Source organism: Peromyscus californicus, unplaced genomic scaffold, assembly GCF_007827085.1.
Source record: "Peromyscus californicus insignis strain IS unplaced genomic scaffold, ASM782708v3 Scaffold_3__1_contigs__length_106647218, whole genome shotgun sequence".
NCBI classification, from domain to species: Eukaryota; Metazoa; Chordata; class Mammalia; order Rodentia; family Cricetidae; genus Peromyscus; species Peromyscus californicus.
Window position 1 is genome coordinate 5402501 of NW_026294551.1, and position 23019 is coordinate 5425519.

General features: G+C 53.3%; 1 protein-coding gene across 1 annotated transcript in view; it reads right to left on the reverse strand.

Annotated features, from left to right (window-relative positions):
* The window catches only part of Mgat5b (alpha-1,6-mannosylglycoprotein 6-beta-N-acetylglucosaminyltransferase B), a 69172-nt gene that overhangs the window by 32511 nt on the left and 13642 nt on the right, over positions 1-23019 (reverse strand). Inside the window, exons 3-8 of the mRNA XM_052755835.1 lie at positions 22708-22855; positions 10398-10513; positions 9753-9826; positions 8718-8888; positions 7998-8162; positions 7169-7338 (exon numbers count right to left, since the gene is read on the reverse strand). Of these exons, the coding sequence (XP_052611795.1) occupies positions 7169-7338; positions 7998-8162; positions 8718-8888; positions 9753-9826; positions 10398-10513; positions 22708-22855 (844 nt within the window). The remainder of the gene's footprint in view (positions 1-7168; positions 7339-7997; positions 8163-8717; positions 8889-9752; positions 9827-10397; positions 10514-22707; positions 22856-23019) is intronic.

A 23019-nucleotide genomic window follows, 5' to 3' on the forward strand; every position in this document is an offset into this window, starting at 1 on the left:
AGTCAAGGCAGGAACTTAAAGCAGCTAGTCATCACATCTACAGTCCAGAGCAGAGGGCAGTGAACCCATGAGTGTGTGCTGGTGCTCAGCTTGCTTTCTGCACTCTCATACAGCGCAGGATGCCTTGCCTAGGGAATGATGCCACCCACAGTAGGTGGGTCTTCCCACCTCAGCTAACATAATCAAAATCATCTCCCACAGGCACATCCAGACTAATCTAGACAACCCCTCGTTGAGACTCCCCTCATAGGCAATTCCAGATGGTGTCAAGTTGACACACCACACCTCCCCTCAGAGAACGGCGTTCGTTGTTGTCAATTGCCAGGCTCTGGTTCTACCTGCTGATAAACAGCTGGGCCACATTCCATTGGCTCAGAACAGTCAACAGATCTGTACAGGTTCAAACCCCAGAACCTGCCACCGTCAATGCTGTGGCTTAGTAGGAAGTGTCCCCCGCAGGCTCTGGTCTGAAGGATTGGTCCCCCACTGGTGGTGCTATTTTGGGAGGTGGTAGAATGTTTAGGAGGAAGAGCCTGGTTGAAAGTAGATAACTGACAGCATGCCTTAAAGGGTATCTTGTGCAAATTCAAGAGGGGATGCATGCACACATGTGTACACACATGCATGTATGTGTGCGTGGAAGCCAGACATTGATATTAGGTGTCTTCCTTCATTACCGTCAATTTTATTTTTTTATTTTATATTTTTGTTTTTTATACAGGGTTTCCTGTGTAGCCCTGGCTGTCCTGAAACTCACTCTGTAGACCAGGCTGGCCTCGAACTCAGAGATCCACTTGCCTCTGCCTCCTGAGCGCTGGGACTAAAGGCATGTGTCACAATGCCTGGCATCCTCTCCACTTTATATACTGAGGTAGAGCCTCTCCTTGAAGCTGGAGCTCATCAACACAGCCAGCCAGCTTGCCCCAGGGACTGTCGTCACCTCCTGAGCACTGGGATCACAGGCTCCCCGGCTCTGGGCTCCAGGGATCCAACTCTGGTCCTCACACTTACCCTGCAAGCACCTCACCCACTGAGCCGGCTCCCCAACCCCTTCCTGACTTGCTCTCTGCTCCCTAGACTGCTACCACGCCATTCTCTCTGCCTCACCTCATGCCCAAAGCAATGGATCCAGGAGACCCTGGACTGAATCCTCATACATCATAAGCTAAAAATAAATCACCCCTCCTTTTAAAGTGCTACTCTCAAGTATCTGTCATGGTAAAGAGAAGTCTGACAGGCACAGCTGGCCAAGCCAGGCTGCACAAGACGAACAAGATGTGGTCCCTGCTTCCGACATCCCCAGGGACCTGTGAGCAAACGTCCTGGGTTGGAGTCCGATTCTCTGCCTGGCTGCACACTGACAGCCTTGAATTCTCCCTCCTCAGCTTCCTTGTTTAAATGCCCCCTTTCAGGTTTCCATCCTTTGCCAGTTAAGTCAACTAATTTTCTCCTAAACCCAATTTCACTCATGGATGGAGGAAGAACCCTACCGTTTTTCCTCATGCCATGTACTATTAATGCTTGGAATTATGCAAAGAAAATTGATGAGCACTGCCAATTCTCCACAGGGAGGAAGGGTAAGGCTTCCCTTTCAAACATCTACCATGGAGACAGGCCTTCAAGATGAGGGCTCAGGATGCATCAGGGGACAGAGTCCCTGGCTTCACGTCTCCTTCCCTGTGCACGCTCCACAGGAGCAAGGGGTAGGAGTTTGACGCCACCTCACTGCGTACTTATCACAGGGCATTGTTCTTGCACACCACCTCCCTCATCTAGAAATATCTTGAGGCACCAGAGCCAAATGTGGATTCTGCACACTGCCCTAGACATCCCTCCAGTGAGCCAGTTAATTAAAACGCCAAAACACGAGGAACAGAGAAAAGCTGGCTCATCCATCCAGACTTCTTGATAGTCAGTGGACGAGACACCTGGCAGGAACATCTGTGAATGAGCTACAACAGCGTACAAGCCGTGCCTTGTCCTGATGCCTGCCCCACACAGGGCCTGGCTGCAGACAAGGGAGCTTTCAGAATGCAATGGCCATCACCTCCCCATCCCCTGCTGCTGCTGCTGCAGGGCTAACAGGGGTGACCATGCCTCCTACCCCATCCTCCCTGGTTTCTGCCCTGGGCCCATCAAGGCTGGCTGTACTGTTACAGGTTGCCTGGTTCTCCCTGACAAAGATCACGTGTTGCATACTGACCCCACCCTACCCCCATTTTCTCAGCATGTAGCCTTATCTGGAGAGATGGCCCTGTGGTAAAGAGCACTGGTTGCTCTCGAAGAGAAGCCATGTCCAATTCCTAGCACCCACATGGCAGCTCACAACCATGTGGGTAACTCCAGTTCCAGAGAATCCAGTGCTCTTTTCTGGAGTCTATAGACACCAGGAACACATGTGGTGCACAGACATACACTCAGGCAAAATACCCACACACGTTTCTAAATGTTATTTTGGTCAGCATCTGTCCTAGCCTCGCGTCTGTTGCTATGATAAATATACCCTGAGAAAAAGCAGCCCAGGGGAGGAAGGGTTCATTTGCCTGCAATTCCAGTTATCGTCCACCATTGTGGGGAAGTCAAGGCAGGACCTTGAAGTGGCTGTCCACATGCAGTCAAGAGCAGAGAGAATGGATGCACAAACGCTTCGTTCTTAGCAAGCTCTCTCTATCCTTACCCAGTCTCTCTTATTCTTCCAGGACTCCTTGCCTAGGGAATGGTGCCACCTGCAATGGGCTGGGTCATCTCACATCAGCTAAGGTAATCAAGACAACCTCCCACAGACATACCTACAGGCCACGCTTATCTAGACAACCCCTCACTGAGATTCTAGGCTGTATCAAGTTGACAATTAAAAGTAACTATCACAGGGTCATATTCTGTGGCCTAGGCTGGCCTCAAACTCATGGCAATTCCCCTCTCCTGAGTGCTGGGATTGCAGATGTGAATCCCCACATCCAGCTAGGACTGAGTCCTTGTGACGGGGGAAGTTTGGATAGTGGCACATACGCACAGAAGTGGCCAAGCAGAGGGAAGCAGGGGTAAGGCTGGTATATACCACGCCAACGCTGAGCCAAGCAAACTAGGCTCCAGAAGCAGCCCATAATGGACCCTTCCTTGAGGGCTCAGGGGGACTCAGCCTGCAACAGCAGATCTCAGACTTCCGGCCCCAAGAGCCGTGAGGAAAACCCTCTTGTTTAGACCCTAGCCATCATACCTTTGCTGCCACATGCTAGAGAAACCCAGTACATCCCACACTGTACTCAACTGTCCTTTGCCATGAAAGGCCCGTGTTTCTACAGTGACAGAGGGACAGAGTGTGTACTGAGGACCACAACTCAGCATCCATCTGGTTTTACACCTGTCAATCTTCCCTCCAATTACAGTGGAAAAGAAGAAGGCCTGTATGTCTACCAAAGTGTGGGGCCACAAGTTTTGAGCCAGCGGGTCCCTTCCTGGTATTCTGAAAAGGACACCAGAGGCCTCCTTTCCTGGGTCACCTCCAGTGTGGTCTAGTTACCTTTTCTGTTGCTGTGATACACAACATGGCCAAAAGCCACTTGGGGGAGGAAAGGGTTTACTTCACTTAACACTTTCAGGTCACACTCCGTCACCGAGGGAAGCCCATCTGGGGAACTCCTGGGTTGAGGTTCCTTCTTCTCAGGTAACTCTAGGTTATATCAAGTTATCAAAGCTAACAAACTGGGTTCCTGCTTGTCCTAATCTCCCACACGGGTCTCACCCCTACTGTGTCAGCCCTTGCAGCCAAGGGGATCGAGAGCTTCCAGGCATGAGTGGGCCTCAGGAGGAGCCCTCACACTTGTACAAATCTGACCCATCCCCTGGCCCTGTCCTAGGTACACCGACAGCCCTTTGCACAAGCCAGACAAAGCCAGCCTCGTTCTACGGTTTCCCAGCACTGAGGGAGGTCACTGAAAAGCCACAGCTCTGAGCTTTGCAGCGTCTTGGCTGAGAGCCACGGATCCAGGACACCCATGCTGGTGTGTGCTCAAAGCACGCAGGGGTCTGCTGCAGCCAGGGCTGGAGCCCCTTCCCTGAGCACAGGCCCAGCGTGGCTGCGGACCTTGTGGTGGAAATCCCCCGGGAAGGCAGTTTTGTTTTTGTTTAGACTCTTAGCTGTTTTTCAGTCGTATCTGGTAACAGGTTTTGAAAGCATCTTCCTGAGGATATCCCAGGAGAGGCTGGGCTGTTTACACCCATCCACCCTGTCAGAGCAAGATGCTCATTCACACTTACATCCCTCAGGGGACAAGGCCAGGGCATTCAGGCACAGCCAGACCCACCAACTCTCTGAGCAGCTGAGGCTCCTGCTGGAATTGAGATCCTCAGACACCTGGCAGGAAGTGAAGCCTGGGGGGAAAGACTGAGTTTCTGGTGAGGTGTTGGAAGGGTGTGTGTGTGTTGCACATGCATAAGCATACAAGTGCACATGTGAGCATGCACGGGTACATATCATACATGTGCATATGAGAGCACAGGCTATATGGACCTGTGTGCACATGTGTGTGAGTAGGTATGAGCATATACATACCCATATAAGGGGTAGGCGTTGTCTTCACGCCATGGTACATACGGGCATGCGTGTGAATAATGTGCACTGTATGTGCAAGAACATTCATGTTTATGCATGTGGGTGTCCCATAAGTTCATGTGTGTAAATGTGGATGTTACATGCCCATGTGATGTGGATGTTACACACATAGATTCATGTGTGTGCATGTGTGCTATATGCATAAGTTCATGCATGTACACGCATGTGAGTGTTACATAGTTCATATATGTGAGTGTGTTACACGCATAAATTCATGTGTATGCCTGTAAGTGTTACATATATAAGTTCATGTGGGGACACTGTGTGTGTGTATGTGCACAGACAAGTGCATGTGAGTAGCAGAGGAATGGCTACAGGTGAACATTGCTCAATCATGTTACTTTTTATCAGCGCCTCCCAAGTCCAGAAACCCCGCAGTCCCTGCTCTGGCCATGGATGGGCAATGGACATCGGCCTCAGGCTCAGCACCCGATTCCTGAAGTGGACAGAGGAGCTGGCTCTGGGCAGGGAGGGCTCAGAGTGAGCGCGGGGAGAGGAGAACCCTGCGGTGTCTCCGCTCCCCTCCAGCAGGACTGTAGACTGATGGTTCTGTGACGGTGTGCGGAAGACACTCTCCCATCCCTCGGGGAGGAGGGTGAGGAAGGCTCACCTCTGGCAGATCCTGGTGGGTCAGGAAAGGAGGATCAGGCTGAGTGCCCCATCTGGTAAGTGTGACTCCATCTGAACAGGGTGAGGTGTGGGTGAACCAGATGGGATGTCCCTGCTCCCAAGGGTCTCTGGAGTCCCTGGGCGCCCTCCATATTTATCCCATTGCAACCCGGGGTGCCTGAATCTCCACCAGCCTGCTGATGCCACGTGGCCTGAGACTCTGGCCCTGGGTCACTGGTCCTCCTCCTGTTTCCATGAACCATGTGGCTTTCCTATAGGAAGCCCCTAGCTGGAGAAAGGTTATTTCATCGAAGCTGATCATCGACGCATCCTCATCAGCACACCCGAGCTCTGCCTGAGTGAGCAAAGCGGGCATGGTGCAGATAGAAGGCACTGGGGGGTGGCGAGCAGGCATGTCTCAGCACTGAGGCGGCCTACACACCCAACTGCCACAGATGCCCACGGAAGAGACTGCTGTCTGCCTCCCCACATCCAGGAATCCGTCTGTGAGTTCAGCACCAGGGTTCCGGGACAGCTCCCTGCTGGCTCTTTTAGTTCCTGCGGTTCTTTGGCAGAGGGGACATTTCTCAGGGGGCAGCAGCCCCCAGTGCAGGGGCTTCCTAGCAGCGTCATATGTACACGGCACCACCCTGGTCCCCGCCACCTTTCTCCCCTCTACAGCTGGTCTACCTTTGTCCCTGTCACTCACTCTGGAGACACTTTTCCATGCTTACTCTACCCGCTGGAGATAAGAGCATTACCATACAGAATGGCTTTCAGGCCATGGAGAGGAACACTCCAAACCACTGGCTCATTTTAGTGCCTCAACAATACAGCCCAGTCCCCGCCTCCTCACCCCCCTGATTCAATGAGACTGGCCCATGAGACAGAATTCGAGTTACAGGTTTCCTGTGGAGTAGGTAGAGGGTGGCTGAGGGAGGTCTAGCTGGACATGTGTCCTTGGCATTATTCTCTGTCTCAGGAGGATGGCCACAGCATTGTGGGTGCATCATAACTTCATCAGCACACATTTTAGAGGTGCCTTTGTAGGTATCCAATGCCATACAGAAATATAAAAAGCCAGAAAAGGCATATATTTATATATCTATATCTATAGATAGATAGATGATAGATAGATAGATAGATAGATAGATAGATAGATAGATAGATAGATCTGCATCCAACAAATGAGTGGTTAAAAAAAATATTACCCCAACAGGATATCAGACAAGACACACAACTTTGACACACTCATAGACTCCTACCCTTCAGTATCCCTCTGTCTGTCTGTCTGTTGACTGCCTATCTGATTCTCTCTCTCTCTCTCTCTCTCTCTCTCTCACACACACACACACACACACACACACACACACACACTTCAATCCCTTGGTATCCAACATATTCCTGCCCCCAAACTCCCCCCCAAATTCTCAAAAACCATCTTTTAGACCCTCCTCCCCAACAAGCACAGGGTGGGGTGTATCTATGTCCCACAGTGCTGGAAGGGCCCTGACAAGTCCAGCACTGGGAGAGTCAGCCTACCCACCAATCCTAGAGCCCTCATAGGCCCACCAGTGAACTCAGCTTCAGAAGAGACTCCCTGGAGACTGTGTCCAGTCCACCAATAAGGCAGGTGGAAGGGATCCCACGTGCTTGTGGAGCTCCTCAAGCTCTCAAGACAGTATGTATAAGCCTCTGAACATAAACCCAGACCCTAGGGTCAGTCCTAGCAGAGGTTGGGAGGCTGTGGGCCGGTGCTAAATAAACATACTTCCTCTATGCATTCTAAATACAAACAGGCATCTGCAGGGGAGAGGGTGGGAAGCAGACAAGCAGGGGGAGGGAACCAAGGGGGGGGGGTCAACATCTGATAGAAAGCTACAGGTTGGCCAGGCTCTCCTTCATCCTCCACCTGACCAGGATGTGAATGGCTCTCTGGGCACTCACCTCTGAAGCTCCTTCAGGGAGACCGTGATCCGGAGACTGTGGCCCAGCACGTAGAGAGCAGCCAGAATGTCGGCCCACTGCACCATCTCCCCCAGAGGCCCGCCCTTCAGCACCCTTGGGCTGAACACGTCCCCAGACTCCTCTGTCAGGAAGCCGATGTGGACAAGGATCTGAGTGAGCAGGACATAGGAGGTCAGCAGCAGCTGCAGCTCTTGGGTCCATCCATCCCAGCCCCAGGAACACCCAGAAGACCATCCACAGCACACAGGGTCTCAGGCCAGGCCTGGTTGGCTGCTTTTAGACACAGAACCCTGGGGCTCTAGGTCAACGAGGAGCTTACTTTGCAGATGGACAACAGTACACACAGACAAGACAGAGTTTCATGAAATGACAAGGACTTTGAAAGAAACAGAGAGGGAGGTGACAAGCATGCAATTCTCTGTTACATGGGTAGATGGAAGGGTGGACAGATGGACAGATGGATGGACAAATGGGACAACAAATCTTCCTCAGTCTGTTGTTCCCAGACTCCTATTCTGCCTGACAAGATAAAAAATGTCCCAAGGATGCAGGATCTCCAGGGACTGATCAACCTGCCCCAGCCTAGGAATGGGCCAGGGGCTCCACCAGCTATTCTGGCCCTATCACCCTCAAGTCCTGCATCTGAATCTAATGCTATTGGTCTGAGATTATGAACCACACCCAGTTGGAACCCTACACTCATTCCCACTTAGAATTCTGTATCTACTTGGAACCTCATGCCCATGCCCACCTAGAGCCCTAGTGCTATGAGCATGTTGTCCAAGCACTCCCTGAGAGGATGACACACCTGTTTCTGGTCCCTCCGGATGTCCCCCAGCTTCTGTGCCAGGTACTTGGCAGCCTTGGTCCACTGGGCGGTGAACCGCCTGGTTCGCTTCTTCATGAAGATGAGGGACTCCTTCCCACTACCCATCAGCTCCAGGAGGTGGGACAGGTTGCTCCGGAATACTGCCTGGGTTGGGGCCACATGCCAGCTCTCTCAATCCCCAACCACACTCTCACCATCCTGTCCCCGGTTCTCCCAAGATGGAGGTTGCTACCTACTGTAACGTGGGTGCCTGCTCCAGCACCAGGGCAGGGGCTCCCCTCTCTCTTTCCAGTGCTCACCCCAGCCCAGCTCCCATTAACCACCTGCCCTGTGTCCTCTTGGGGATCTGGTCAGCTCTGAATCACCAGGGACTGGGCTGCCTTTCAGTGGTACCACAGTCAATGATGCCTTGAACCTGTTAACTCTCTAGGCCTGTGAGTCTTCATCCATCAACTATATCCGCAGAACGACAAATACAGTAACCCTAGAGCAGAAAGCACTCAGTACCTGACAGCCATTATTGCTGTTATTCTAACCCATTAAGGGATGACTCCAGGACTCCAGCGAGTTCCCCACCCCTACAGGATTCCACAGAAAGTGAGCTGGGGACTCTCAGCTGGGACTCCCATTCCATGAGGGGGGTGGCAGGCCTGAGGTTCCCTCCCACCGTCCCTGTGGATATCCACTTCCAAGGCCTACCTGGACTTTGGGAAGGGCCTTGGGGGCTGTCCGGGAAGCTGTCTGGTTCCTCCAGGGCAGCGGGGGGCAGAACCATTCGACCTCACTGAGGTAGATGAGGAAGGAGCACTCTGTGCCATCCACTCCAAAGAAGGCATAGCAGGGGTCAGAGGTCCAGCGGGCACGCATCCACTGTGAAGAAGATCAGGCCTGGGCAGGCAGCCTGCAACCCACCCACAGACCACCCCATAGGCTCCCCCGGCCCCAGGGACCCCAAGATCTTCCAGGCTGTGCAGGAGCTGTGAGGCATGCCCCACCCTGAAGACACAGTACAAGAGTATAGACACACAACTGGACCAGGGAGCCCTCTGCCACTGAAGACCAGAAAATGAGGTGGATCACCTTCCCCAAGGCCTCACAGAAGAGGGGCCGAGACCCAAGACATAAAGGGGCCATGCTCCAGTGCCAAGATCCAGGAGGTTCAGCAGCCACAGCCCATGTCCCCCTTGTCTTTGTCACCTTAATTAGAGACCAGGATCATAAAGCATCCCCCATGGGGGCCAGCGCCAGGAAAGTTCTTTCCACAGTGGTCCCCACATGCTCCCCCCGTTATAGGTTCAGAGCTAGAGGGGAGCTGGCTTTAAGGCTGTGGACTGGCTCTCTGAATACAGGACAATGTACACTCAGAAGTGGCCCCTGGAGGTAGGCAGGAAGGGCCCTTGGTCCAACCAGTCATGAGTTGGGCAAGGAGGACCAAGAATAGAGTGATTGAAGCTCATTCCTGTCGGGGTTTCAGAATGAGGCTCTAGGCGGCAACACACACTTAGCTATAAGAAGGTGCCAAAGCCCCTGAAGGTGACTGGCGATCAGGTGGTAGGCTCAGTGGAGAAAGCATTTCTCTGAGTTCAGTCACAACCAGTGTGTGCTAGGCTAGGGACCTGGTCAACAAAGAGTCCAGCTGGCACAGAAATCCAGAGCTGAGCTGGACTGGGCAGAGCCCTAAGGAGGAGCCTCCACTTGTCTGCATCCTGCCTCAGGGAGAGCCCTAGGCCTCACCTCCACTTTCCCTGAGCAGTCAGGAAACTTGGGGTCACTGGGTGCTTCACACTGGTCCCTCCGACCTTCAGACACTGTAAAAACAAAACAAAAAACAAACAAACAAAAAAGAGGATGGCTTCCTGAGGCACTGGGGCCTGGAAGTAGCCACATACAGAGCAAGGTGGAGTGGTCTGTGGTAGGACAGAGCAGTGGTTGCCCCTGCCCCCCTCTACCTGAGGTTTCTTCCACCCCACAGTCCTGGAGTCTAAGCTGCCCTCCTCCGTATACTCAGCCTCCTCCAGGCTCAGAGCAGCAAGCTCTTACAAACAGCTACAGAGCAGCTCCTTGGATGGACCCGCCCCAGGTTCCCCACCAAATACACCCTTGCTTTTCCTGAGGACGGCAGCTGCGCACAAGCCTCCAGCTTTTCCCAAACTAAGAGGAATGGTGGTCTTACTCTTGGAACTGAGGGACTCACTCTGTCCTCCAACCCTCAGGCAGACCAGGATGGGGTGGACCAGGTTCCCCTGTTGAGAGCCTCAAGTAGGGCCCCCAAGAACCAGGCAAGCATTACCAGAGGAATGGGACCTCCTGGAGGCTCTGCCCTATCCAGCAGGGCATTGGCCTCTGGGGACACAGGGCGGTGTCCTGGCCACGACGCACCCTTGCTATGCAGAATCAGGCTGTGGCGTAGGATCTGGTCCACCTTCACAGCGATGTCAGACACATTCTGGGCAATGGCCTGGATCCTTTCAATGAGGCCAGCCCCAGGGGTGAACCTAGAGGGGAGGGGAGAGCCAGAGGTGAGCCCATGAACAGCCCTGTGACCTTCCCATGGCCTAGGACAATCAGCAGAGGCCACAGTGGAAACCAGCTGGGGTGGAGCTGAGCGTGTGCAACTCCATCAACTCACACCTTGCACACAGCAGGAAAGCCCACTTCTGCAGGAGCCAGGTGTGTTTCCCGTGTGCTGAGTGTGTAAGACACTGCGTCTGGGACTGAAGAAGACAAAGAGACTTCCGTCTTCTGCCAAGGCCCTGCATAGATGAGCCCAGGAACCCCTAGATGGCAGAGGCCTTTTCCTGGGCACAGCCAGCTCACCAAAGTCTGTTCACCCTGCATCCTGCCAAGATGCATTCCACTTCCAGCAACCTGGGGACCCGCCAGTGCACTAACACATTCTTGGTGGGGGGAGGGTCGCAGGGCATAGTTGACTGGTGTCATCCTCTACTGCTCTCCATCTTATAGTTTGAGGAAGTGTTGCTCACTACAGCTTCCTGATTGGCTAGCTGGGCTGGGAAGCAAGGTCTAGGGATCGATCCTCTTGTCTCTGCCTCCCAGGGCTGGGATGATAGGCACGTCACAAAGATTTTGACATAGGAACAAGAACAGCAAGTGTTCTTAACTGCTGAGCCATCTCTTCAGACCCAGACCCACCCCCCTTATGCATGTTTTAAGATTTATATTATTTGCTGGTGTGGTGGCACATGCCTTTAATCCCAACACCCAGAAGGCAGAGGCAGGCAGATCACTGTGAATCCAAGGCCAGCCTGGTCTACCACAGTGAGTTCCAGGTTAGCCAGGGCTACAGAGTAAGATCATGTCTCAAAGCAGTAAGACAAACTAAGATTTTGTTCTGTTTTGTTTGTTTTTTTGAGACAGGGTTTCTCTGTGTAGCTATGGACCCTTTCCTGGAACTCACTCTGTAGCCCAGGCTGGCCTCGAACTAACAGAGATCCACCTGCCTCTGCCTCCCGAGTGCTGGGATTAAAGGCATGCACCACCACCGCCCGGTTAAGATTTATTTTTTAATGTGTGTATATGTCTGTGTGAGTGTATGCACATGTGTGCAGAGACCAGAGGCATTAGATCCTAGGAACTGGAGTTACCGGTATTTGTGAGCAGCCCAGCCTAGGTGCAAAGGTCTGAACTCTAGTCCTCATGACCTAGCAGCAAGGGCTCTTAACCATGGTGCTGTCTCTTCAGTCTCCTACCCCCAACTCCCTTTTATGATTCTGAGACAGTCTCATGTAGCCCAGGTTAGTCTCAAACTTACTGTGTAGTGGAGGATAACCTTGCATGTCTGATCCTCCTGCCTTCCCCTCCCAAATACTGGGATTACAGACACGTCCCACCATGTCAGGTCCATGGGGCGCCCAAATGCTGGGGTTACAGACACGTCCCACCATGTCAGGTCCATGGGGCGCCCAAATGCTGGGGTTACAGACATGCCCCACTATGTCAGGTCCATGGGGCGCTGGGGATGGAACTCAGGGCTAGGCAGGCATCCCAGCAACTGAGCCACATCCCCAGACCACCTCCCTGGATATTGAAAGAGTTTGGGCCACAGATGTTAAGCCTTCTATTACTCTCCATCAGTATGGGGCCGCTTTGATTCCCAGAGAATTTATTTCCTCGTCGATTACTGGCCAGTACACTGGGAATTGTATTAGTAGTTATACCTGGTATTTATCTCAAGCTGCTGCTATTGAGATGGATCCCACTTTGCTGGCCGCATCTTCCCGTCAGGCTCAGCCCTGGGGCCTTCCCCAGGAAGCCCTTGTTTTCAATACCTTCACATCCCTTGCTCTGATTCTCACCTCACCTTCTGGCTTGACAATTTTGCACACACACACACACACACACACACACACACACACACACACACACACACACACTGCTGCTTACGCTCTGTTTATTCCTGTTCAGGCACTTGGTCTGCACAGATACCCGGCATGGAAAGTGTACGAGGGGTCTTTCCAACCTAGGCTCCACCCGGGCACGCAAACCTCACCTCTCATAGGCTGGGTGACCTGCCTACCAGAGAAGGCACAAAAGTGGACCCAGGTAGCAAACTGCCACGTCTGACCAGCTTCCTTTCTTCCCTCCCCCTGAGAAGGAGCAGAGAATGACAGAACACTAAGGAAGTTCCAAAGACAGACTGGGCCTGTCCTCTCCACCAGCAGGGGACAGGAGAGTACCTCTGTCAGATGACTGCTGCTTTGCTTTCCCAGATGCTGGGATGGCAGGCATGTACACCACACCTGCTTTATACGATGCTGGGGATTTAACCCGGGGCTGAAGCGACGGAAAGAAACGCCCCAGCACACAAGGCCACTGTGGTGTCTCCATGGCTGCCACATCAGGCTGCTGATCCACAGGCCTGGTGAGTCTATGCTCAGGACTCCTGTCAGGTTTGGGGGGGTCACAGAATTGGAAAGGGCCAAGCAGCTCACACAGGGACCAGTCAGGCATTCCGGCAGGTGTGAAACCGACCCCACCTCACCACCACAGAGCCACCTTCCTGTAGGCATCTCTCCATCTGCCCCCACAGAACCCCATCATTTCCCATGCTACAGGGCCTGCTTGGGATCCCCAGCAGAGTCCTGAGTCCTCAGGGCAGGACGGCTTTCATATACAGAGCCCAATCCTGCCAGCATGGGTATGTAGCGGTAGGCTGAGCAGCATCTCCCCAAACTCACATCCTCCTACAACCTTGGAATGTGCCCCATTTGGGAGTAGGGTCTCTGCGATTGGGAAGATGAGGTCATGCTGACTGGGGTAACACTAAATCCAGTAACTGGGGTCCTTGTCAGGAGGCCACGTGACAACATGGGGACACGGGGAGAAGAACGTGAGGACAGCCGAGGTACAGTGGAATGATGTCATCTTGAAATAAGAGCCCTTGTGGCCAACAAGACCCTCACACAGCCATCCTTCTAACATTTCCTTGTGAGAGAGACGTCATCAGACCCTCACCTGAGCCTCTAGCCATTCTTTGCTCCTGACCATGGTCTTAGGGGTGCAAGAGTGGAGAGGAGGGGAAGGCTGACTGGGGTAGGGACTCCAGGGATGTAGTTTTGTGAGCAGTCACTCATGCTGACACGGCCTTTTCAATGATGCAGCTGCCGGAGACACCCTTGTTCCTCCTATACACAGCCCCACGCTGGACTTGGACGGACTTATTTGGTCTGCTGGTGCTAATCTGGGTTAAATGGGTGTTTCTGTGTGTCTCCCAGCAAAAGCCGAGGGACAAGTGGGCCCTAAAGTGATGCAGGCTTAAGCCAGGACCTAGCCAGGGCCCGGGGAGGGCACCCGGCTTCAGACGTCAGCCCCCAGAACTGGGAGAAAATAAATGAGATGTCGGTTATCTTCCGCCATACGGCTTGCAGTCACCTCATCTAGTTACCGTAGGACGCAAACCAACCACCACCTGCTGAACAGAGAACAAAGAACTTGGGCGTGTCGGGTTCCACTGGGTAGGAAGTTCTTCTCCAGCTGATTCCCCTGACTGAACTCAAGCGTCATCCCACACTGTGGTGCTCTTTGGGGGAAGAGGGACCAGCTGACCTTGCAGTTTAGTCGGTGACGGGACGCATTATCTAGATTTTGGGAACAGTGAAGCTGAGAGCCAGACAGTCTAAACAGCAAGCCTGGCTTCCCACTGCAGCGGTGTGACCTCGGGAGGGTTACAGAACCTCTCCCAGAAGCAGAGTTACGGCGAGGATTCAAGTTGAGGCAGATGGCGACACCTCGGTATACGGTGGGTGCTTACTAAGGATTGAACCTGTGGCTCGGCACATGCTAGGCAAGTGCTCTACCTCTGCGCTACCTCCCCAGCCCTGTTGGCATGCTCTTCCTCCCTACTGAAGCAGACACCCTACCCCTAAGAGGAAGGCTCAGCTGAGAAACACTGAACTTTTTGGAGGATTCAGCAATTCTCCTACAACAAGCCGTTTTTTGCATAAAACATATCGCCAGCATGGGCTTTAAATAGTGCTGTGGCATCTGTTGGACTTAACAAGTTCAAGTCATTCAAAACAAAATCACTTGGCGTCACTATTATTAAACTGGACTTAACATTCGCACAGCACTTTCTATTTTCAAATAATACACAATTAGGTTTCTCATGCTGAGACACTTTCCACAATGGCAGTAAAAGTAGAGTCTCAGGCCTCAGAGACTAGATCTGTGACGGGAAACGCCCAGGTAGGAAAGAAAAAGGGCTGAGGTGCAATCAGTAGGGTGTTCACCTCGTATACACAGGCCCGGGGTTTGACACCCAGTACCACAAAAACTGGGCACCAGGACAGGCCTGTAACCCTAACGCTTGGGAGGTGGAGGCAGGAGATCAGAAGTTCAAAGTCACCCTCAGCTACATAGACAGCTGAAGGCCTGGGATAAATGAGGAGAGAGAGAGAGAGAGAGAGAGAGAGAGAGAGAGAGAGAGAGAGAGAGAGAGAGAGAGACTTTCTCATCCCTCCAAGAAGGAGGTGCCACAAAGAAGATTTGAGACAGGCTGGAATGTGCCATGTCACCCAGGAGGCCCCACACTCAGCAAGGCCAGGGCTGAAGAAATGATCTGATCAGGCTGCTACAGACTGAAGCCCTTGAGGTACGACCACTCCCAGTGCAGGTGGCAAAAGCCAAAACTGTTCTAAAGAGTCTCCTTGGCAACAACAACCACGCCGTCCCCACAGGGTCCTCAGCAGAGCTTCCTCCAGCTGGAGCAGAGACCATGAGCCTTTGGTCCTAACGGTAGTGTATTTCACTTCTTTCTCGTTCCCTCTTTTGGTGTTTAGATGAAAGAGAGCAATGTGAACCCTCGCCAACCTGGACAGGTGGACTCCAGCAGAGCAGCATGGGCAGTGACGGGGTGGGCTGGAGACCCCCAAAGTCACCCAGGTGGGATTCCACTGCCCAGGTGCCTTTCTTAGGACCCATTCAGCCTGGCCTAGAATCGTGGCCCTTCTTCACACCCACCCCCAACAAAGTCTCCTGTTTAGGCAAAGCAGGCCTGGTTCTGCCCTTCAGCTCTGCGATCAGGAGCAGCTCTTGCTCCGCGATCAGGAGCAGCCCTCGCTCCGCGATCAGGAGCAGCCCTTGCTCCGCGATCAGGAGCAGCCCTCGCTCCGCGATCAGGAGCAGCCCTCGCTCCTCCACGATCAGGAGCAGCCCTCGCTGCGCGATCAGGAGCAGCCCTCGCTGCGCGATCAGGAGCAGCTCTCGCTCCGTGATCAGGAGCAGCCTTCACTCCGCCTGAGCCCAGCTCCTCATCTGTAGCCTGGACATCTTCATTGTTGGGTGAAGATGGACGTTCACTGGAGTTCTGGGAGGGACAACCTTGCCTACAGCCACTTAATCGCTACCCCTTACTTTTATTAGTTCTAAAACCAAGTCCACTGTGTCTGCCACATGCTACTGGGACCCAGGTTCACCTTGCAAGTGGTCCTGGCTGGAAAAGGTCAGACACCCCCAGACCTCTCTTCTAGTGATGGTGCCTGGTGGTGTGACCTGAGACAACAGCTCTGGGTGGTGATGGAGAGAGGGGACCACAGATTCCCATACTGATAAATTCCCTTACAGAGTCCCCTCGTGGGCACCGTGACCTCAAGAGGCTGCTCAGAGTCCAAAATCCTAGGAGAGGATCCCCCAAAATCTGCCAGCTGATCCTTTATTTTATAGCTTGGACTGGGGAATGGCCCACAGCTGATACAGGGACTTTCCTATATGTTGGGTTTACAGAGCAGGCTAGGGATGGGGAGTCAGGAGGATGGCTCCCTGGGCCTGCGCTGGCTGCGGCCCTCTGCATCTGCCAGATGTCATAGAGATTAAAGCCTGCTAGCCCTTCCTCAGCTCCTACATGCTAGTCCCCACACCAAACAGTCCTCATTCAGGAAGCAGAGAAAGCTGAGCTAGGCCCCAGACACCAGCCTCCCTGATCACCAAAGCTCTGTTCTAGTGTACCCCAACAGACAGGCAAAAATCACAGGTCCATCACCTCCAGGTGCTCTGGGGAACACCCCAGCCCAGAGTGTACTATTCTGTACAACTCCAGCCCCAAGGGCATGACAGCAGGAAATTCTGACATCTACTTCCTACCAGACCACTACTCTAGTCCTCAATGCCTTCCAGGCCTGTCCCCAACAAGGCCCCCAAAGGCTCAGCCCCTCAAGCTCACCACCAATTCCAGGCCAATCCCCTTGCCCCAGAGGTGGCACTCTAAGCTGCCAGGAGAAGGAGGTTTAATTCTGAGTTCCTCTGTGATTTACGAGGGTTACAATCAATTAACAGAAGCATCGATTCCCCTGCAGCTGGCCAGCAAGCTCACTGGGAATGATTGTATTATGAAACAAAGTGCTTCTAAAACACAGAAACCACATACCTCGGGGCCTGCAGAACTATACAGCAACACACATACATACCAACACACACCGTGGGAAACGTGCTCTGTGCCTCCCTCATCTCACATGCTCTACGGGACGTGGGGCAGTCTGTGTAGTGTGGCCTTTCCTCCTGTCCTCCTCTGTGTCCACTCACCCCAGCCTCATCCCCTGACGAGGGGGGTCTGGAGGTGGCAAACAGATATTATGAGAGTGACGTGCCCCTTTCTCAGCGGGAAGAGAAAGGACAGTTCACACCAATGCCTAAAGTGAGCTCTGGAGTCGCCTAGGAGACAAACTTCTGGGCGTGTCACCGAGGGAGCTTTAGATAGGGTTGACTGAGGTGGAAGACCCACCCTAATGTAGGGGGCACCATCGCATGGGCTGAAGTCCTCACTGAATAAAAGGGAAACAGCAAGCTGAGGGCCAGCGTTTGTGTGTGTGTGTGTGTGTGTGTGTGTGTGTGTGTGTGTGTGTGTGTGTGTCTGTCTGTCTGTCTGTCTCTCCTCTCTCTCTCTCTCTCTCTCTCTCTCTCTCTCTCTCTCTCTCTCTCATTGGCCACCGTCAGGTCCATTCTGCTCTGCAGACTTCCTGAGAGGCCTGAGGCACTGCCTGAACACAGCCTAGAAGACACAGCAGGGCGGATCCAAGGCCAGCTGGGTCTCCTGGCCCAACCCCCCTCCTCTGCTGCCCACTGGCCCCAGAGCCTTGGTTATTGTCCCTGCTCTCACCCAGGCCCTCCCCTGACTTGGGCTCCTTGCAGATTATTTTGAACCTGCCCTCTCCTCACCCTGACCCACTGAGGGCCTGTTCCTCAGGTGGTCTAGCTGGCCGCTGACATCACCATTCTCCCATAGTCCCTCCCTGACAACCTGGCCTCTCTGGCCCTAAGGAAGACCAGCTTTGGGTAATTTACCAAAATGTCTTCCTGTCAGCCAGCCTTGTGTCAAACTCAGAGCTGCACCCAGCACAGGACTTGAGAAAAATGGGGCCTGCCTTGTAAAGTGGAGATTGATGTCATCCTAAGAGAGAAGCATGCCCCACCTTGCACTCACACACAGATCCCAGGAGGCTGATCTCCCTGTGGCTGTAGTCTCCAAACCACAGCACCCACACAGCCACCAACACAGAGCTGAAAAGAAAAAAGCTTCATTTTCCCCAAACAAGAATGTTGATGTAAGCCAGACAGTGGTGGTGGCACATGCCTTTAGTCCCAGCATTCAGTCAGGAGGCAGAGACAGGCGGATCTCTGAGTATGGGACCAGTCAGAGCTTCACAGGGAAACCTTGTCTCAAAGAACTATTTTAAAAAAAATGTTGATGTATCTTCTTCCTACACTTTACGCTGAATTCTCCACACTTATTCTCCACACGGGTCTATTTATACACCCAGAACCTGCTTTCCCACTTAGCACTCAGATCCCAGCATTTAGGGCTGGGCATGGTAGCACAAACCTATAACCCTTACTTAAAACTGTCCTTTCCAAGTGCCAAGCAGGGAGCCCCTTTCTATAGGGTCTTCTCAGGTGAGCAGCTGTCTGGGGCTCAGGTGCCACACCCCACAGCCCACAGGCCAGGCCAGGCAGAGGGTGTGTGGCTGCTGAGATGGTCTCTCTGTAATTACTCCCCAGCCAGTCCCTCACTGCTTCAGGTGTCCCCACCCAGACTCTGCAGATCCAGGGAACAGTCAACAGACAGATGCACTTGAACGCAGCTAGCCACCAACTACAGAGCTGTCGCCGCCGCAAAGAAGCCTGATGGGAAATTCAAAGATCATAGCTATTTGGCTGTAGGATGCATAATACAGTGGTGTTCGCCTCAAAGCTGCCTTCCTAATTATGTTTTCCTAGGCTAAAATAGCAAATTTGCTTTCCCCAAGGACACACCAGCCACAGTGGAAAGGAAGGCAGATCATAGGCTTCCAGAAGGACAGGAGGAGGACAACCCCAGATAACTCTGAAGCGGGGATCCAAGGGCAGGTGGCAAGCAGAGGTGGGAGGGCTTCTGCAGGGTGCCCTCTGTGGCTCTGGCTGGTTAATCACGGTTAACCCCAAGGTGGCTGGGGTGGGATGGGGCTGGTGTGTGTGAGCGCACAGACTCCCATGAGCCCTGGCACACCCCCCACCTCTCTCCCTGTGTCCCAAAGCCACAGTGTCCCTGCAATTTATAGCTCTGCCTGTGGAGTTTGAATGGCTCCGCTGGTCATGATGGATGGCTGCTATTTCCCCCGAGATAGAGCTTGGAGGTGGCTGCGTGTGCTCTCCCACCCGCAGGGCTCCTCCTTCTCTGGGAGCAGATGAAGGGCAAGGAGTGGAGGGAGGGGCAGTCTGGGAGAAGCCAGAGTCAGTGAATGTGCAGTCTTCCACCAAGCTGGGCCCCTGGACACTTGACAGTGCAGTTCACTGAGCAGGGCCATGCGGGGCTCTGTCCCTTGAAAAGCGCCGCCCGTGGCCTCAGGTTGTTCTTGGGCATGGACGGAAGGTGGAGCTGAGCCACAGGCAGGGACAAGCACTAGGCCTGCGGGGACGTAAAGGGTGACGGCACTTCACACAGAAAACGGTCTCAGGTTGACCCAAGGAAGCTGGACACCTTAGGCCCCCCACCTTCTCTTTCCCAGCAGCCTCTCTGCTTCTGCTCTTGCCAATGAATAACCCATTTTTTACACAGCAGTCAGAGATATATTTTTAAATAAATCCATCCAACCCTGCATCTCAGAACACACACACACACACACACACACACACACACACACACACACACACACACACAAGATTAAACTGAAATTTGAAAACCCAGGCTGGAGAGATGGCCCAGCAGGCAAAGGCTCCTCCCCCAGTCCTGACAGGCTGAGATCCTGAGTCGGACCTGGTGGAAGGAAGGGACTGACTCCCTCAAGTTGTCCTCTGACCTGAACATACACGCCATGGCACCTGTACACGCACATGCAGGTATGGCAATCACCTGTAATCCCAGCACATGGGAGGCAGAAAGGGGTCCCTGAGGCAAGCTGGCTAGGTAGACTAGGAAAATTGGTAATAAAGCAGATCAAAAGAGGCACACTCAGGCCTCCATGTGCACTCACACACTCATGCACCTGTACACACACATGTGCACCCATACATTGCAAACACACACATGCATGCACATCTCACACACACAAGCGAAATCCATAAATAAGTAAACAAACTGAACTGCTACTCATGCCTCTTAGAACCGTGTCCTATGGCTGGCGCAGCCCCACATGACCTGCCCCTTTAGGCCTCCCCCGCTCACTCACAAGTCTCTGCCATATCAGCCTCCATATTGCCTCTCTCCTTCAATACACCAGCCCCTGGGGCCTTTGCACTTCCTGCTCTCACTACCTCCAATGGCTTCTCCTGGCTGCCTCCCTCAACACCTGTGTGAACAGCACCCCTCTTATCCACTCGCCGGCCAACCCTCTGGAGCCTGTGCCAGTGTCTCGCGTGATCCCCACGTGCTCCTTACGGGATATGGCTGACCTCCCCACACGGGCCTTTGCCTTTACGTAGCTCTTTATTTGACTCTTGGTGGTCCCAAGACCCAGCTCTCTCCTCTATTCTGTTTGATGCCCAATGCTAAGTGGCATGAGCTCTGAGTAGGGAACCAGTACCAAGGAGGCAGAGCCCGCTGCATTGGGGGAGGAGGGAAGAGCTCCCCCGGGATCAGCTCTGTCCAGGCACTGCACAGGATGCCTGCCTGAAGCCCAGGCCCCAGCATTGTAACGTTAGTATAAACATTTTCTGAACCAGAGCACGGGGCGGGGGGTGGGGAGTTGTGGGGGGCAGGGAGTGGATCAGCGGGTACACGCACAAAGCCCTGGGTTCCACCTCCAGCACCAGATAAATCAGGTGTAGTGGTGCATGTCTCTAATCCCAGCACCTAGGAGGTAGAGGCAGATGGATCGTAGAAGTTCAGGGTCATCCTTACTTACATAGTGAGTTTTAAGTTTTCCTGGGCTACATGAGACCATGTCTCAAAAAACAAAAAAAAGAAAAGAAAAGAGAAAAAAGAAAACTCTCAAAACAGAGCACAAACTAACAAAGGGTTCTCTTTCCTGATTTGTAAATTCACACATATGAAAAGTCCCACTAAAGGGGGAAGATGGCCCAGTGGGTAAAGCCACCTGCTGCCAAGCCTGGTGACCAGAGTTGGATCCCAAGACCCACATGGTGGAAGGAGAGAACTGACTCTCGAGAGTTGTCCTCTGACCTCCACAGGTGTGCCATGGCATGCACTCGTGCACACGCACACAATCAACGAGTAAAATGTTTAATCCCAGTGCCCCCAACAAGGCAAACAGGAGCCACACAAGGCCGACCGCATAAGGGATGAACGGCAGACGGGGCATTGTGGTTCTGAAGGTGAGCGTGGGGCCAGGCCCAGTGCCTCCTAGTTTGTACAACTTTGGCTGCTTCTGAACATCTGTGCCTCAGTTTCCCCCTCTGCAGAGGCTAATACACCCTGTACAGTGCTTGCTGGGTTGATGTGTGATGTGCTAGAGGTGACTCCATGAGGACACCCGTATTGTATAGTTAAATGTCACTTTATCATGTGGCTGATGGTGTCCATCTGGGTGCTCAGGGCATTTGCTCAACTGGCCAGGCCACTCTGGGGGTGGCCCATGACCAGCAATCTAGAACAGGCAAACCAAATGGCAGGGAACCCCCACACCAATCCAAAGAAGTATGCTGTCCACTAACAACTCCCACCCCAGCATAGGCTGAAGAAGGAAGGACCTTGTAGGTTCAAGCCATCCTGGGCCAGACATCCACACACACACACACACACACACACACACACACACACACACACCACACACACACACACACACACACACACACACACACACACACACACAACACATACACGCACACACACACACAGACACACACACACAGCACACACACACCACACACCACACACGCACACGCACACGCACACACACACACAGACACACACACACAGACACACACACACACACAGACACACCACACACAGACACACACACACACACAGACACACACACACAGACACACACACACACGCACACACGACACACACGCACCACGCACGCACACACACACACGCACACACACACACGCACACACACACACACGCACACACACACACGCACACACACACACACACACACACACTATGCATTTGTAATGAGTATGATAAGTGTGTGTAAAAGACAGAATGGGGAAGACTTAGCGCTGAGTGTGAACTGCTTGTCTCCAGGGAGAAACAGTAGGGCTCCTCAGTTCTCACCTGCGGTATTTCATTTAATGAGGACAAAAGACGTCTACAGATGCGACAAAACGTTAATGGTCGTCGAGTCTGGGGAGGGAAGAGTCTGCATTCCGGATGTGTTTTTTCATCTTCTCTGTGTGTGTTATGTGGGGGGGGAGGGGGGAGCTGGGAGGCGGGAGGGGACACACATGCCAGTATGCCTGTGTTCTGCTCTGTCACTCTCCACCTAATTCCCTGGAGACAGGCCTCTCACTCAACCTGGAGCTAGGCTGGAGCCCCAGGGGTCTTCCTGACCTCCCACAGCAGCAAGCCTATACCCAGGTTTTACATGCGTGCTGGGGATTTGGACTCAGGTCCTCATGATGAGCAGCAAGGGCTTTTACATGTTGAGCCATCTGGTTTTTGCAATCTTAAAGTTTTTCTAGTTTACCAGAAAGAGGACCTGGGCTGAGCTCTAAAGGTACGTTGGAGGCTAGGCTGGACCCCCAGGACCTCGGGGGCACCCCTCGCTCTGTGCCCTGCCCCACCTCTCCTCACCTGTCTGCAGCTAAGTGTGCGACGCTGGCAGGGTGGTGCAGCTCACTGCCATTCTCCAGCCTGGCCAGCACGTCCATGCGCTTCACCATCAGCTCCAGCAGGTCGCTCATCTTGCGGAGGGCACCACGGGAGTCAGAGCCACCTGGCACTGTGGACAGAGTGCGGGCATGGTCAGGGGCAGTCACACTCCCAGCCCCACCTCCATCTTCCCAGACCACCTCACGGGAGGGGTCAGGAGAGTGTGCCTCCTCCCCACTCACCCTGCAGGGACCCCTTTATCTTGTGTGTGGAAGCGATCGATCTGCTGGGCTC